General features: G+C 34.3%; 1 protein-coding gene across 1 annotated transcript; it reads right to left on the bottom strand.

Annotated features, from left to right (window-relative positions):
* Nucleotides 1–8589: 8589 nt before the first annotated feature.
* LOC107876078 (casein kinase 1-like protein 2) lies at nucleotides 8590–15958 on the bottom strand. Its single transcript, XM_016723078.2, has 15 exons — nucleotides 15805–15958; nucleotides 15587–15668; nucleotides 15454–15494; nucleotides 14390–14459; nucleotides 14156–14304; nucleotides 13995–14090; nucleotides 13834–13904; nucleotides 11980–12041; nucleotides 11823–11886; nucleotides 11647–11731; nucleotides 11436–11562; nucleotides 11224–11306; nucleotides 11087–11150; nucleotides 10721–10857; nucleotides 8590–9169 (listed from the first exon to the last, which is right to left on the bottom strand). The coding sequence occupies exons 2-15, from the start codon at nucleotides 15660–15662 to the stop codon at nucleotides 8915–8917; spliced, it is 1380 nt and encodes a 459-aa protein (XP_016578564.2). The 5' UTR covers nucleotides 15663–15668; nucleotides 15805–15958; the 3' UTR covers nucleotides 8590–8914.
* Between the last annotated feature and the right edge of the window lie 2664 nt (nucleotides 15959–18622).

An 18622-nucleotide genomic window follows, 5' to 3' on the forward strand; every position in this document is an offset into this window, starting at 1 on the left:
CATCTCCCCCTCAGTTTCACGTCATCGTCTAGAGTTTGGGAGATCCTTTACCAGATTCTAACTGAACTACACTTATTGCACTCTAGAGCTTGAAAAAAAATGACAATGCATGCATATCATAGAACTTAACCCGAATGACTACCTTCTGGGATACACTCTATCTTTCCATAGCCACCAATAGTCATAGTATAATGGTTGCATACTTATTTCTATCGGTTTAACCTTCAAAACACAAACTTAGATTCTAACTCTTAACATGGATATCACCAAACCTTTGATGAACTATATCACTTTCGACACAGCCTACCACTATTGCAACTCCAAATTTATATCCCTCTACTATGAGAATCAAGATCACATCAAAAGGCTCAACACTTTCCATCAAGGCTCCTTAACTTGGCTATCTAGAATACCATATACCATCTAACTAGTATTTTTCCAACTAGCAACTCAACGGTTCCATTAGTCACACACAACATGTAATAGTCTTAGAGAAATGCCACAACTCCATATCGGCTTGGGCATATTTACCCACCATACCTACAACATTATACTTCATTACGAATCAACTTAAACTTAAGCCATTTCATACACCGTTTAAGCCTATTAGATCACTTCCATTACCATATAACTAGTATCATTAACCAAGAAATCATCACATCCACCTTCATGGACATCAACTATTCAAACTTAATGTCTAGTGCTATGTATGATTTACAACCCAACCTTACACAAAATTTTTACTTGGAAACTATAAATAAACATCACGAAACACTAGTGCACTAGAACTTCATAACCACAATAATCGATCATGACCTAACGGTTTTCCTTATCATAATCCGTTAGCATGTACTATTTCAGCACCTCAAGCCTACTAATTTAATCCCACAAAACATGCATCATCAAACTCTTGCCATTATTTACCACCACATCCTACATTAGATTCAATCCAATGGTCTAGCATCAATCATCTACCACCAATGACGAGGGAAACATAATATACTAATCCATCAAATTGGAACATTCTGTCCCAAATACTTCAAAATCTACTACATACCTTCTCATACGTAGTACTAGTTTACAACTACCAACAAAATAAGGTCAAGGGGTAAGGTCACATAATAGACATGATCAACCTTAATCTTATAGTATAACCCATATAATCTTTTCTACTTATACGGATTTCTCACCTCATACTTACTCAATCATACATTTAGACTGCCTTCAAATTCCTCAAACAACCATGACTCTATAATCATAACTTACTCGCTAATATAGCCATTTTCACATTCAATCAACCAACAAATCACCCTGACTAATAACTCCTTCTCTACCTTATACTAAACTAACTCACAAGGACGAATTACCTCTTTACCAACTCAATCTCATGCAAACAGATTCAGCCATACATGTATTAAACCAACGAAAGAACAACAAGTTGCTAGTGAATCGAAACAGGCCTCACACGGCTTCACTAGACTTTGGCTTTGTATTTTGAACAAGAAAATGAGATGGAGAACAAGGCAACTATGCTAGTGAATCGAAAGAGCCCCACACGGCTTCACTAGACTTTAAATTTTTTTATTTTTTTTCAAAAACACCATGATAACAAGATTACACATTACAAGGGATAGAAAATTGACACATAATATTTAATGGTCTAAGAATATACATATTATTCTGTATAAATAAAAATCTGAGTAAAACACTTCCTCTATGGACTATCATACCATCCATACACGCTGCTAGCTACCACATTGTTTTATCACTATAAAGGGGTAAATCATCCTCAAACATTGGTTATTCAACTGAAATATTCATTTACACAAAACCACCCTCACTCTGACTTCTAACTTTGTGACTTTACATCACCAACTTCTTGGTCCAATATCACTACCAATAGGTCATGACAACAACACTTTAACTTATGCTACTATTCGAGTAGAAATATAGTTCCAACATTCTGCTATACATTGTCCACATCTGTAACAAGATTTTGAGAGGGACAACATACACTTAATAACTTAAGCTGAAATGCACGATTCCATTAGGATCAATAGTTACATCAGAATCAACACATATTGATGCACTAACAGACTCCTATCGAGTCTTTGCACAATTTTTAAAATCTTATAGGACTCAATCAGAAAGGACTATATCATGTATATTCTAAACTTTTTACACTTGAATCAGCCCAATAATGGGACATGTCTGAGGGTATCAGAGTAAGGAAAGAATTTGGGATAGCTTTACTTTCATATGAGCGACACCATAGCATGAATTAGAGCATTAAAGAGGAATATTCTGACTCTATTACACGAACTAGAACATGAAGAAAGAGACATTCCTAAATGCCTAGTAGCCTCCTGCTTATAAGTGTGGTGATATACACACCCATAAAAAAGACTCTACTCGACGCGATTTCGCAGACACCCTGGGACCATGAACCATGCTTTGATACCAAGTTTGTCATGACCCAAACTGGGACCCTGGCCGTGACGAGCATTCCGAACCATAAAGGCTCGAAACACCCCTATCTGTCTGATAATCATGCACATCATTCATGACAAAAGAAATGCGAAAGATACACAATATAATGGAAACATAGTCAAGAATCATATGAAAACGAAAATGGGGAATAGTTTCCCACAATCTAAATCAACATCTCTAAAACCGTCTGCGAAATCTCTACTACATGACTGAAACAATATCTATCTGAAAACTAGGACAAAGTCCCCAGCATACCCAAAACTAATAAATGATAAATGAAATAGCAGACGCCAGGCCTTCTGAAATATAGAAGGCTCATCACTTGATTCTGTGATCTGTCGGAAGAAATTTATTGGTTATCTGGACCCCTAGACTGTGCCTCCAAACTTGGGAGGGAAGGGGGTCAATACAAAAGTACTGGTATACAGAGAAATCAAAACAGAAGTATAATATTTTTACACAATATAGGTGAGAACCATTATAAAGCAGTTTCATATCAAATAATTTGAAAACACATGGGCATAATGTAATTGTTTTCAATAACAATGAAATACAGCTGAGCTAGGTGGAATACCCTACATAATTTACACCATCAAACCCCAGTTGCCGCCGAGATTAGAGTATTCGTGAGGGGAAGACACACAAGATCACACAGCATGGTGTCTCGACCCAATGGTAGTGCCCAAGATCACTTAGCCCGAGCTCCTATCTATAATCCCAATTTGGGAATGACATAAAGTCAAGTACTCAAGATCACTTAGCCTGGTACCAAATTCTCGTGTCGGCAAACACGGTTTCCAACGATGAGCCCTTACACTCAAATGCCTTCTTCAGGTATCCACCTATCTCATGTAAAATCAATGCATTCAAATTTCATCTGATTCAATCATATAGCATATTCTGTAAGGTATCGTCATACCCGACTTGCAAGACTTCAATATCACATTATTCTTCTCATTCAACCATTGTATTCAACATGTTTCAACACAAATAACCCTCTCGTTTTCAAGTCAAAATCATAACAATTCTCAAAACATTTCATGTCATGCTTTTCAAGATGTTTTCAAACAATTTACATCATATACACATTCAAAACAAATTCACATCGAGAGGGATTTCATATAATTCATGCTCTCAAAATATCACCTTTTTGAAACACACGCATATACATATATAATATGTCAAATCATTCGGAAGTAGGCCTAAAGACCAAATTCAATATTATAGAAACGTTCAAAACATAATTATATTCGTAGTTTCAAAACTCCCATTTGTAAAACATGAATTTAAAGACCCATGAGATTTTTGGATAACCCCACGTACCTCTATATGCGAATATGATAGATGTTTCTTGATGCCTACATTCTGGGGATTCCAAATATGTAATTGGTTTCAAAAACCCACGGCTAAATCTTGAGTTAATTGGGTTTTTATTTTGAAACCCTAAGGGGTGTTCTTGAGATAATTTGATGAATATGATAATATTTTGGTGTTTGAGGGATTAAATCCCTTGTTTGTGGTATATATAGGGGTGGAAAAGGACCATTTTGCCCCAAAAACGGAGTGTTTAAGTCACTTGAGACCCTTACATAGGCGCTGCCTATGCTATCGCCTATGTTTACATAGGTGCCGCCTACTATTTTGAAAGGCCATAACTTCTTGCTCGGGTGTCGGATTTTAGCAAAATTGATATCGTTGGAAAGCTAACTCGAAGACCTATTATTTGACACAAAGTAGGCTCTCTAATTCGACATATACAGAGAGTTATGATCGATGGAAGCTGACACAAATTACAACGTCCTCTAAAACTTAATCGATCGAAATAGTTTCAACTCGTCCTTGAGTTGAAGGACCTCTATGGTCTAAATTCAAGCTTGAATGGATTCACATACTACGCAAATAATTAACATGTCATATTGGCATAGGATTTATGGCTTTGGGATTATCAACGCATCGAAATCATGGTCTATATTGTAGCCCGAAATGCGGGGCGTTATAAGAATAATTCAGTTCGGGTCTATATACATAGGAACGACGGTCTAAACTCTAGCCCGAAAATACGGGGTGTTACAAGAACTCCTTTATTATATCTCCTTGTCTGGATAGAACTCCTTTATTAACTTAATCTTCAAGTGTTGTGTTTATCTTCTTTCCAACTTCCTTATTGCACGTGACAAATGCTGAGTTTGCTTGCTTTTCAACTTTTGTCTTCAAGTGATTTTATCATCGGCGTTGCCTAATCATTCACCTGTAAGAACGAACATGACTAACATGTTTCATTCATAAGTCAATCATCAAAACTTCATTTCTCTAACAAATTAGTTTGCTATGTTGATCTGCCATGTTATTATTTTTTTTCTTTTATTTGTTCTAATACAATGTTATAAATTGAGCTTGGCATCTCAATTATGATTACCGCTATGTTTTGTGTGCCAAAACATATTGTAATGGCTGAAGAATTGCATCAGTTTTAGTTCAAAACATCTAAATATCCTTTTCGCAAACCCACCTCACCTGCCGCTGCAAAAGCTCAAACCCGCACTGCCCCACAAATGCTATAAAACCCTCCACACCTGCACTGCTTCATTGTTATCCCTACCTAATTAAACAAATAATTTTAGAATTGTCGGTTACACCACTTGCTTGGCACACTTGAAATGCATTGCATACAACAAAAATATGGTACACTGTTCAATAATATATACATGACAAGTTGGGTATCTGACACAGCATCAAGATTCATTATTGAACTAGGAGTACTTTTTAATAAAATTCCATACAACTACTAATAGAGACACATATCAACATTAATTAGTTGGTTCAAACTTCACATGTGAAAACAAATTTTCATGTGCATTCAAGATATTAGGACCTAGTCAAACAAAGTTTCATTTTTCAACTGCTTGTTTCAATTAACATTTTCTATATTTCTTTCAAATCATAATCTTTGAGTTTGATAGACCAAAAGTATTGAGATTTTGACTCTATGATATACTAGTAATTGAATAAGAGATGGACCTGGTCAAATTCCAAAATCGTAGGACTCAATAATAATATTGTTTCTCTCTTTGAATTTATGTTATATTGGGATCATGGACCTATGAAGTACGCTGAGAGAATTAAACCAATTCTTAGTAGAGATTTCGATATGCAATATAAAATCATAATTTTAAAATAGTATTTAGACATGCAATTTGAAATAATGGTTTCAAAATGTGCATCAAATTCTCTAAAATGTGTGAGTTGATAACTCAAGCGATGTGAAGATATTGTATGTAAGATGAGAAAGGATTATACATGGAGAATCTTAGTAGCTTAGTTGATTGGCTATCTGAATTTTCACCTCATTGGTGAAGGTTTGATTCCTCTCCCGCATTTCCCTCCAGCTAGCCTGTCAATTTTTAGTTTAAAAAAAATATTTTAGTGAATAATTAGTTAATGCTATTGTTGATTAATGGATTTTTTAAAAGATATATGTATTTGAAAGTTTGTAATCATAAATATTTCTGTATAAAAGGAGTATGTAGACATGTGATTTATCAATACGGTGTGTTAGGGTATTCCAATATCTTATTTATTGACTATGGTTTACTTATTTACCAAGATTGTATAGAAATTGAGGAAATTTTAATAGTTTTTACTACTGATAATTTTTATGTTTACAATAAAAAAACACAAACTTAAAAAGTCAATTTAAATTACATGTTCAAATAAAACTTCAACTTAAAATCAAATCTAATCTTAAATGATGATTTCATATCATACTTCAAAGCATGACCCTATTGTGTGCACTTATCAGTACCACTAATAAATTGCATACTGGTATTATGTAGGAGTAGGTTAATTAGTTGACATAAGGTTTCAATAATATTTGAAGAAAAGAAGTTGATTATAGGGTGGTAATTCAACAGCCAACATGATTGACTATCAATAATAGCAAATGGCATGTGATTGTGAAAGAATAATACCCCAAGCAGGCCATGCGCTCATCAACATGCAAATAGTGGGGTACAAACATTAAAATTTTCCAGCCTCATTACATCATTGGAAAAATTTATATCACACCTTTAAGGTAGGTAGGGGGTGGGGGTGGGGGTGGGGGTGTACTACAAAAAGTTATTAAAACCACCAGCCAATCCTTATAGTAATGCTTATTCCAAACTTAAGTTTGAAGCAAAGCCAAGCTAGCTAAGCCTTTTTTTTTTTAAATTTTGTTGTGTCCAAAATCCAAATGGAGAACTTTAGATCAAAATCAACAAGAGAAAGAAGGATGCCTACCAATGGTAATAGTGGCAAGGGAGGTCCAATTAGCATGCAAGATTTGAGGAGTTATAGTACTAATTCATATGCAACTTCTTGTAATAACAACAATAATAGTAATATTGATAAGGAAGTGAAGATGAAGAGGAGCAAGAGCAAAGTGATGTCATCTTCTTCTTTGAAGAATTGGAGTTTTAATGACCCTGAAATGCAAAGGAAGAAAAGGGTGGTTGGATATAAAGCTTATGGTGTGGAAGGTAAGATGAAAGGTTCATTAAGAAAGAGTATTAAATGGATCAAGAATACTTGCAATCATGTTGTCCATGGATTCTGGTGATTTGTCATTCTTTTTCTCTTATATGCTTGCTAATATTTCTTAATTTGAGCTATAAGGGTCTCTCAGAAACAATCGCTCTGAACTCCATGAGGTAGGGTAAGATCGATCAGCGAGTACTCTATCTTCTCCACACCATACCTGTGAAGTTACACTAGATATGTTGTTGGTATTTTTGTGTTTTTCATTTTCCTTTTCAGAGTTAAGCATTTAATCTTTTGTGTTTTTCTTTTTTCCTTTATATGAAGAATGATCTGAGTATCCCATGAGTTAGAAATCTCAGAACTCAGATTGTTGTGATCTTGTGTAAATCATTATCTAATGTAAATTGTTCTCCTCTTCCTATGTTTTGTTATCTGAACTTCTCCCATCACCAAAGGTAAAATAGGAAAAAATCATTCATCGATGAAGTAGCTGAGAATCAAAAAACTTTTCAGGTTCAAATTTTAGTAAAAACAATAATACTAGGTGATTTCTTATCATCGATTCAATTCATGATGAATAGAGTTTTAGTGATGAAAAACAACAGGTAGTAAGTACTCATCAAATTAATCGAAGTGAAAATGGAGTAATTAGGAATAAAATTAATGTTAATATATAGTAATAGTATATTTTTGAGTAAGCATTCATATAAGTAGTTTATTTATTTTTTTATTGGTAGATAGACAAGTCAATTCAGAATATATTGGTTGGTTACTAACTGATAACTCCAGTTTCAATAGTTGGTGCTTTCAGTTCATAAAATTTTACTGACGTACTTTTACGAACCAAAAGTTGTCTTACAGTATTTAAACAATAATGTTTTTTGTTAAAAAGGTCTTAGGACAGATTCTTTTCAGAAAATAAATCTCAACAAGGAATTAATTAATAGATTTTCATTTTTCTAACGAAATTTAATCCTAATAAATTGGTCAGAAAAAAAAAAATAGAAAACGAAAGAGTAATTATAGTCCAAGTGATATTGGTTTAAGAAGACTCTTTTCAATTATTAATGATATGCTAATGTACAGTAGTTTAAATTATTAGATTGGCAGTCTGTCTGTCTTTTGCTCAAAACTGAATCAGATGACAGATATTTTGAGTCCCACAAAACATGTGCATTCATTGCACTGAGAGACTTCACTGAATTCCACAACCCCATTTGCATGTTCGATATCCACATTGTTATTCTCGAAATCTCTAATCCGAAATATCCGATTAAGAATGAAAAGATCTAACCCATCTTCTCATCACAGCTCATGTTGATGCTTCGTAACCGTATGTAAAAGGTCGATACGGATGATATTTTTGTTCCTTACATTGCGGAGATTCATTGTACTTGCAGATCATTTTCACTGTACCAACTTTTTATTTTTTATTTTTGTATTTTTCACTGCAATGGCTACAAACCTACTACAAATACATGTAGTTCCAAAATTATTCATGCACGTACATGAATGCAACCATATCTAATAAGATACCTAAATGAGTAAAGAAGAGTTTGCTCATGTCGAAAACAAAGAATCTGCAAGCATCAACATCTCGTAAAACATATCATCTATCGGCGATTATACATGGGCGACTCTTCATACAACATCACATCAACAAGAATAACAGAGAACAAGAACAGGAGAAATAAAGATGAAAAAGAATATGGAAAGTACCTATAACTGTATGAACAAACATAAACTAGAATCTGTAAGTTTGGCTCTGCAACTCCCTCGTATTGGTTCTTGGCAGAGCAACTAATATCAGAAGTTATGGTCCGCCAAGTAGATGTGTTTTGCTGTGCCGGAGTGTACAGTAAAGGGGGACTTGTGACAAAGCAGAGATATTAATGCAGTCCCTCTATCACCGAAAGCTTAAACCCTCTATTCCTCTGACGGCAGACTCTAAATTCTTCATGTTCGTGTTTCTGGAAAAGGAGGAGTTGCGCTTGTGATCTGAGGACACAACTGGTGAACTCCTTTGTGCAGCACTGGATATTTTATGCACTGATCCTGCACTTGCATCTATTGTCCGAGTGCGGGAGTGGCCAGGTTCCACCCCAGCAGCCACTGGGTCTCGACTGCTAGAGACAATAGGATGCCTTGCTGATCCACTTGTCTGGAAAAAATTACAACTAGGTAACTGCTAAACACAAATTCAATCGAAGTCTATTCTCTTTACTGGTATATATAGGTCATAAACAAAAGTAAATATTGACCATATTCCCCAAAGCATGACCTGTTAAATCATTATTTGTACTAAGTTTTGTTTCTTAATGTATGCCACCAATTTTCTCCGGTGACCGTTATATTCAAGAACCAGCAAATAGATACAAAATACTTTCATGTTCCACGAAGGGCCAAAATACTTTCATGTTCCACGAAGGGCAAGCGTAAATTTGTAGAAGTAATAGAGGTAAAGGTAAAACATTAGAAGAGCAAAGATGAATACTACCCCTAATTGTGCATTCACCATCCATTTCTTTGTCACATAGACAGACCAACACCACCTTTTTGGCACTCTTAACATATAGGCAATCATCAGTGCCACTCAATGAAGGTAATTCAAAAATCAACAGACGGAGGGAAAGGTGTTTTTTTCTTTTGGGGGGTGGGGAGTTCAATAACTTTTTGCTACTGCTTTTCTAGCTTCTTCATGATTGTCAAAGGAGACGTCTATTTTACTCCACTCCCACTCCTTTTATGGAAGTAGTATTTTGCTGATCTTGTAGGGGAAGCCTCAGCATACAGGAGATATCCCCGTTGGGTCTATTTCCATCAGACAGAAGTTAGGATATGTTTGGTATTCCTTCCATCAATTATCCGAATCTGCCCCGTACATCAACAGATCATTGTTTTGAGGATCATCCATTATGAAAAGACCTTCCTCTGAGTAGATATGTGCAAGTACGCTATGATGGTCCAGTGAAACGTGTAGTTATAACCGATTGAGATGTTCCAAGAATTTTGTTGTTTTGACTTTGCTAGTTTTTGGGAACAGTGTAGCAATGAATAATTCATTATCAGAATAGGTCCATAAAAAATGATTCTTTATTGAAGACTCTCGATCATCTATGCCTATAGGAACTTCGTGAGTACTCTTAAGGTTGAGCAAATTAGTGAAATCACAAATAAGCAGCAAGCCTTACAAAGTCATCTTCCTTTGCTTCAAAAACTCTCCTGTTCACTTCCCTCAAAAGAACCCGAGCTTCATCCTATAATTATTCCACTTCTACCCTTAAACATCTATTCGGCATTCCCTCACCCAAAAGAAAAACCTAGAGAGCTAAAATGAGTTGCAACCCACCTTTTTTTCTCTTTTTTTCCGGAGAAACAAGAGTTGCAGCCTACCCTCTGTGGATCAAATTATTTTTAGGACAAGATAAGATGCATAATTGATTCAAGAAATTAGTTAGTTTAAAAAATTTCACGCTTTATCCTCTCTACTTGGAGAAGTACTCCGTAAATAAATATCAGCACACAGATTAGGAATTTTTTGCTTATACTTTGGAAACTGCATCTGATTCCTCGTGCTGAGGTACTTGACAAATTAAGATTGCAAGAGAATCTTGTCCTATATCTTGTATTACACTTTTCCAAACACATCCCAGCCAGAGAAAGGGTAAAAACAATTGGGAGAGAGAAGGAGAGGAGGGAGGAAGAGACTAACCTCTTTACCCATGGATAAATCATTAGCAGCTGTGCCTTTTTGCTTCAATAAGCTTCCAGAATTGAAATTGAGCCCTGTGCTCCTATTACGTGTAAGATTTGATGAAGACCAACCAGTTGGTCGACCTTCTTCACCACCTGCATATATAGCTCAGAGAGAATAAGAAGCTAGGAAATTTAGAGGTTGGCATACCATCCAATGTTATATTTTCATACAATTTTCACATGTATGTAAGAGACAAGACACATACTACCACTTTATGCAACACCAGTTAGCACACACTGATTGCTTAGTCTTCAAGTTATTTTTTTCCACTTTTTTTTTTTTTTTTTTTTTGGGGGGGGGTTTGCGTGTAGTGGAACATACCTGATTTCTTTTCAACATTAGCAAGACCATGAGGCATCCCTGAACTTGGTCCAGCAGTACCACCCTGTCCCAAAATCATCATTTCATTGTGATATTCTGAGACCCATGACACAAAGTAATCTATTTCAGTTACTTACAAGAGGACGAGATGGAATATTGGCAAGCTGTGATTGCTGATATTTCAATATGGTCCAGTCAAATACATAATCAAACTGAAACCCTGAAATAGACGGGAAAAAGAATAGGAAGGAAAACGGAAGACATTCTGAGAACATTGAAATTAAGTTACGGGTTGTAATATGCCTGTAAAAATGAAATAGAAGGGCATGGAAAGCAAAAATGATCATACCTTCACGAATGAAAAGGTCACGGAAAATTCTCTTGAGATAAGCGTAATCTGGTTTGTCATCAAATCTCAGTGATCGGCAGTAATGAAAATATGATGCAAACTCTGGAGGATATCCCCGACACAAGGTCTATAACGAAAATTTGCACTGTCATCATTTATTGAATAACAAAACAAACAGCTAGCACATCAAAATTGGATGAACATAAATTACCTCTATTGATGTTGAAACTTTCTTCTCACTGATCTTCTCATACTTCTGTTTCTTATTGCCTGCTTTCAGCCCCTGCCAAGGGAGACTACATGTTTTGGGAAGCATAATGTAAGATCACTGCGAAAGGGAAGTAAAGACATTAAATGAAATATATGTAGGAAGGGAGTAATATTTACCTTCCTCTTAAAAAGTACATTAGAACAAAACCCAATGATTCCAAATCATCCCTTCGACTTTGTTCTATAAGGTTCAAAGGCAACACAGAGGCAAGCATGGTTAACAGAGTAAATGTAAGCAATTGGGAACAAATGGTAAAACGAAACAAAAGCTTACCGATGCCGAGGTGAGTGTTCATGCTTGCATACCTAGCAGTTCCTGTCAAATTTTTGTTCTCTCTGTATCACATTAGAAATAGAACAAATCATACATCCATGCTCTGGAGGATGATCTCACTGTAATTTAATTGACTAATTAAGACTACAAGCATCCTGTAACGAATGGATCTTGGGCTCAACTCAACCTTAAAAACTAGCTCATGAGGGGAGGACTATTCAAGTCCGTATAAGGAGACCAATTGTCCATCCCTCTTCCGATGTGGGATTCTTTAACACTCCCCCGCACGCCCAGACCTCGTTAACTAGAGCGTGAACAATATAATATGGGGCCCCAACGCTGGTGAAGAAAGAATTGGGACAGGGCTGACACTGATACCATGTAAAGAATGGATTTTGGACCTAACTCAACCCTAAAAGCTAGCTCATGAGGGGAGGATTGTTCAAGTCCATATAAGGATACCAATCACCCATCCCTTTTCCGAGGTTGGTGCTCTTTAACACATCCAATGGAACTAATCATGATTCAACATACAAATATACTTCTTCACAAGCTTGAAATACCAATGACCAACTGTAGTTACAAAATAAAGAAGAAACTCCACGTTCACTGTTAAACTTTCCGTGAATTGCACAAGCTCTATAAAATAAAGAGATCACTTCCTCTATGGTAAGCATGATGGCACTGCATCATTGATGCTATCTGCTGCCATCAAGTCTTTCTATAACTAACTCTAAGTAGCTTAATAAATCCAATGATATGATGAATGACCAAGTAGCTTAATAAATCCAATGATATGATGAATGACCAAATCGAAATAGTTGGGAAAGATAAAAAAGATCTCATTCCATATCATTTGATATTCTCCTTGTCCCAGTCATAGGAAACTAGAATGACAATCATTTTTCAATGTCATTGCCTAACCAAAGTTAGTAATAAAAGGGGTTAGGATATTAAGGCTTTAACTAAAGAGAAAACTTAAGAAAGATATCAGTTTCATCTCCCTATCCGCAAATTTTTTAAAATTCATTTACGATGTGCTAAAATATTTCTTGTTTAAACTACCTCATTCCCATTGAAGTAGTGCATAGTCACTTCGTGCCTCTTAACTAGCAGTGTCATGCAAACCAAAAAGCAGTTTTGATAATATTGAAAGGATAGTTAACAAATGGCTAGAGAAGGTATAAAATATGAAAGTATTAATAGGTACTTAAAAAAGCTGAATAGGGCTCTTCCTGAACAGAAATACTGTTCTTTAAAAGAAAAGATCTAATTCTTTCATGCGAAAGGAAACAGCTCGAGATCAAGTAAATTAAATTTGCTAGTTCACTAACTCAGATACCTTCGTGAAGTTATTAAATATATTTGGCGACTTATCTTACATCCTATACAGACAAAAATTTGTTTTCTGTTTTTCTTATATCCTGTTAATTCACAAAGAAACCCCCCACGAAATAAGGAAGCACCTGTACTGACACATGCTTTGAAAATACATTACCAAAACACTAGGCGATTTCTTCCCAACCGTCCAAGCCTTGGTGGATAGAGTTACCTGATACTTTGTGCTGGTAGGAGGCAGGAAGTACCTTATAGAATTACTTTAGGTGTGCAAGCTTGCACGAACACCACAGTTGTTTAAAAAAGTGCGGGAATAGATCATACGGGTTTAAAGATGATGCAAGCTTAACGAACCCACTCTTCTATTGCTCTATAGAAAGAGCAAGCAGACCACCAATAGCTAGGAACAAAAGCTCATATAGTATAGGCATCTCATAGGCATGAACACCACATTTCAAGAACTTTATCTTCTTAAACAAACAAATATCAACCCCACAGTGTTTTAGGGGAGCTGACCTATACGGAATATGCTGATGCGTTGATGAGTCTCTGTACTTCTTTGCCAGCCCAAAATCAATAACATAGACCTATATTAATCAATTGTGGTTATGAATTAACAGATACCACGCCTGCAAAAGGTGAAATGAGCAGCAAAGTAAGAGCTTTAATCCCGATACCTGATTTGCACGTCTTCCTAATCCCATAAGAAAGTTGTCAGGTTTTATATCTCGATGAAGAAAAGATTTGGCATGAACAAACTCAACCCGATTGATCTGAAAATTGACAAGGGTGAGAAGAGGACTCTAAATCGTAATTGTAATAAATACATCTCACACACCATCTGATCTGCAAGCATGAGAACAGTCTTTAAGGACATCTTCCTACTGCAGAAGTTGAAGAGATCTTCAAGACTAGGTCCCAGTAAATCCATCACAAGGACATTGTAATCTCCTTCAACTCCAAACCATTTTAAATTGGGAACTCCAGCTACAAATACAAAAAGAGAAATCCAATTAATAAGCATTGAGTAGTAAATGAAGAAATAGCGGGCAACATAAAGATGAGAAATTACTTCCTCCTTGTAGTATTTTATACAGCTTTGCTTCATACAATAGTTGAGGATGCTTTGTTTTCACATTTTCCTGAGTACAAAAAATAAGAAAATCAGCAACTTAATCTTGCAAATTTAAAAAAATCATCAATGACACAATTGAAGGAAAGTTCAGAAATGACCGAGCATTTGCAGAACTACAATGATGTCATGAGTATCAGCAAGTTACAGGCGAAACTTCAGCTCATCAAATCTAAAAGCTATCAAATTTTATATCAAAAATTCCAGAAAGACAAATGTAAGCAGTGAAACTGTTGCAATTTGTCTAAAACCACAGAATTTGCTTAGTTAATTCAAATTCACCACGTGGAGTCTCTCAATTTGTAGGCTAGGTAACAACGGTGAAGATATCAAGTGCTTCACCATGGAAAAGGACCACGCTTGCACGTGACAAGGCATGGTAAAATATAACTAAGTGTGTTCTCTCTAAAAGATTAAGCATAATACGCTAGGTCTATCGGAAACAACCTCTCTACCCCCTTACATCCTTCCCTTCCCAGACCTCACTTGTGGAATTACACTGCGTATGCTGTTCTTGTTGTTACTCTTCCCCCTTCCACCCTAAAAACAATTAGCAACTATACACAAGGCACGCATATCCGCATAATTATGTTTTAATTGCCAACCCAAAACCATCCATCCATCATCAAAGAATGACTAAATTCTCTAAGTTTTTTTTTTTTGATAACCATGGTGTCCGAGCTGTTTTAACAGCCAACCCAAAACAATCCATCCATCATCAAGGAATGACTAAATTCTCAAGTTTTTTTTTTGATAACCGTGGTGTCCGGGCCAGCTTTCCCGCTCGACTAAACCCACTAGATACCCGCCACCTCCCAACAACAACACATATCAGGTACTATGTCCACCAAGGCTACAAACATATGGGAAAAATCACCTAAATTCTCAAGTTTTTTCATAGCAAACCCTATGCTTTATCAATCAAAAAAACAAAACTACACTTCTTTAACAAGTTTAGACTACAAAAGCTGGCAATCAAAAAAAGGAACAGAATTCAAACTTACCAGCTTAATTGCAACCTCTTCATTAGTTTGAACATTAGCACCTAACAATAACATACAAAACAAATCACCAATTAAATTAACACCAAATAAAAACAAAACCTTAAAAACAAAGACAAACATGAGGCTGATTTACCGAGGTAGATCTCCCCAAAAGAACCGCTACCGATTTTCCGACCAAGCCGGAACTTATTACCAACACGAGGCTCCATCGGAGACTACAAATTAAAAACCTCAAAAAATTAATCAAAACATAGGATTAATCCCCCCAAAAAAAAACTACAAGATTTCAGCTTTTTTCAATTAATTAATTTTTTTTTGTTTGTTTTTTCATGAGTTCAGAAAAAAGTTTACATCACGGCTTGAATAATAATAATATGCTTATCATCATCATCAATCCCATTTTTGAATTTGGCCGTGATTTTATCTCTTTACCCCATTTTTTCTTCCTTCTATAATTGTTACTTATATATTATATACTTTTTTCTTTTCTTTTTTTTTTGTCTTTTTGTTGGTTTCGTAATATCTTCTTGTCCCCCAAACAGTACGATGTACGACGTCGCATTTGGTCGGTGCAAGATCTTCGGTGTGTGATGTACCTTAGAGTTGTAGATATTTCAAGATTTAAGAAATTTGTCAGAGGGAAATGCTGCGTATTTCATAGTTGGCCCATATGTTTTTTAATGAGAAACTTCCACATAAATCTGTCAAAAAAATGTACATACATGTTAGGACTCGTTTGCTAAAGTATATAAGAATAATATTAAATCTAATGTGTTGATAATATTTGTATTAATAATATATTAATAAAATATTATTTTTTATATATTATTTAGTTTGAAGTATTAAAAGTAACATGTAATGATAATTTTATTTCAGGGTTTTGAGATTTGAGAGTCATTAAGGTTGTTGAATTTGAACTCAAATGATTAAGTTAATGCATGTATTAAAATACTTTGTATTACTAATCTATAAAAAAAAAAAGGGCAGCTTTAGTAATACATACCTCAATACTCAATAAAATGTGTAATAAATGTTTGCATTAGCTGAACATAAGCTTAAAAGGTGTACCCAAAAAAGTATTAATAGTACACCAGGCTAATGCCCGCATTATTTTTTTTTAACACAAACTACGAAACAACCCCTTAGAGTTATGGCCTTTTTTCTTTGTTATGATGGTGGTAAATTGGGTTCGCTAACTGACACTCGGGATTAGGGGTGTACATAGGTCGGGTTAACTCGGTTTTTCACTAAAATATAACCAAACCAATAATGTTGGTTTTCTAAATCTATAAATCAAATCAAACAAATATACAATCGATTTTTTTATTTCAATTTTAGTCGGGCTTTTTCAAATTTCTCATTTTTTTGGTTTTCTCAATTTTTTACAATTATAACGTGATTGAAGAAAAAAATTAAATGCTTCCACTTAAAAAAAAAATGGTCATAGAGTAGTTTCAATTAAAATTAAGTTGGCAAATTACTAAAACGTATAAACTACTATCTCTCAAAGTAATATTATATGGATACCCAGTGGTTCAATTTTTTAGTCACTAATCACTGTAGTTTGTCTGAAAGTTCACTCCACATAAAATGTGAGCATACAAAAGAATGAAGAATTGGAGACAACTTATTAAAAATTTAACTCCATAAAGTAATTAAATATAACATAATTTCATAAAAAAAAAAAGAAGATGAGAAACAAACCTAAGTAATTAACTATAACATAATTTCATAAAAAAAGAGAAAGAACAGAAACAAACCTAAATCAAAACTTGACGAATGAATGAACAAAATGTAAAGTGAAGCAATGAAGAGTTTTAGGTTTTTATATGGCAAAAATTCAGATATAGGTAATTTTTAATCCATAATTACAAGACATGGTTAAAGTTTGCATAGTTACAAAACATAAATATACCTTAAATTCCTCTCTTTCTCTCACTCTTTCTCGCCTCTCTCCTCCTCTCTTCCCTCTTCCATTCCCGTCCCTCTATTGGTCCCCCCTTCTTTCTCATTCTTTTATTTTTTATAATTTCAAGAATTGTATATTTGTATATAAACTATGCAAAATATATATGTACACACTCAATATAAACTATGCAAACTGTATATATACAGATATATAGTTATTTAATATACACTATAATAATATACAAACATTCAGATATACAATTGAAAAAAAAAATGTGCATATACAATTAACAACTTATACATATATGACTTATATAATTGACATATATGACTTATACATATACGACTTATACAATTACATCATATATACAATACAATTTATACATATGCGCACATATATACGTATACAATTAATAACTTATACATATATGACTTATACAATTGACTTACACATATACTACTTATACAATTACATCATATACACAATTAATATACAACTTTTATATATACGCATATATAATTGACACATAATATATAATTGATAACAATTTAGTTGAATTGAAAAAATAATGATTGAACTAAGTTATCTCAATCAAAATTTATGATATAAAGGATTGCAATATAAATATATAAATATATAAATATATATATATATATATATATAAATTAAATCTAATATCAAAAATACTGAAAGATTACCTCAAATCTTCAATAAATATTCTAAACGGATTTTCTGTGGTGACAAATCCGCAAAAAAAGGTTCTCCAAAGTAAAATCAAGGATAATATCTTGTGACATTAAAGTGATTTTGAGAGAAAAATAAGGAGAAAAAAAGTTGAAGAAGGTCTCTTGAAGAACACTATTATGATGTTGCCAATGTTGTTGTTTCTTCAATGTAAAATCAAGAATATTAGAGTGATTTTGAGAGAAAATTCAGAAAAAAAAAGTTGAAGAAAATATCTTTAATAATCGTGCATTTTGATGTTCCCATTATTGCCTTTTTTTAGCCAATAAAACAAAAAAAAAAATGATTTTAAACTACCAAATCTACTCAGGATATATGACAAGGATTGATATCGATTAATTTGTCCATCAAACTTTTAACATATGAGATTATTACTATATTTTGATCACTGAATCATATTCTTGGGCGTGTGATGAGCCACTTTTACACGTCCTTTATTTGAAATTCGATCCTTAAATTTACACTTTTTTGATAATCATGTTAACAAAGTGGATAAGAGAAAACCTACGTATTTCG

The sequence above is a fragment of the Capsicum annuum genome, chromosome 6, assembly GCF_002878395.1.
Source record: "Capsicum annuum cultivar UCD-10X-F1 chromosome 6, UCD10Xv1.1, whole genome shotgun sequence".
Lineage (NCBI taxonomy): Eukaryota > Viridiplantae > Streptophyta > Magnoliopsida > Solanales > Solanaceae > Capsicum > Capsicum annuum.

Coding starts and splice junctions, on each gene's coding strand:
- LOC107876078 (XM_016723078.2), bottom strand. CDS start 15,662: ATGGAGCCTCGTGTTGGTAATAAGTTCCGGCTTGGTCGGAAAATCGGT. Junction 13,905..13,994: donor TAGGAAGACGTGCAAATCAG/GTATCGGGATTA, acceptor TGATTAATATAG/GTCTATGTTATTGATTTTGG. Junction 9,170..10,720: donor ATTTATCCATGGGTAAAGAG/GTTAGTCTCTTC, acceptor AATTTTTTCCAG/ACAAGTGGATCAGCAAGGCA.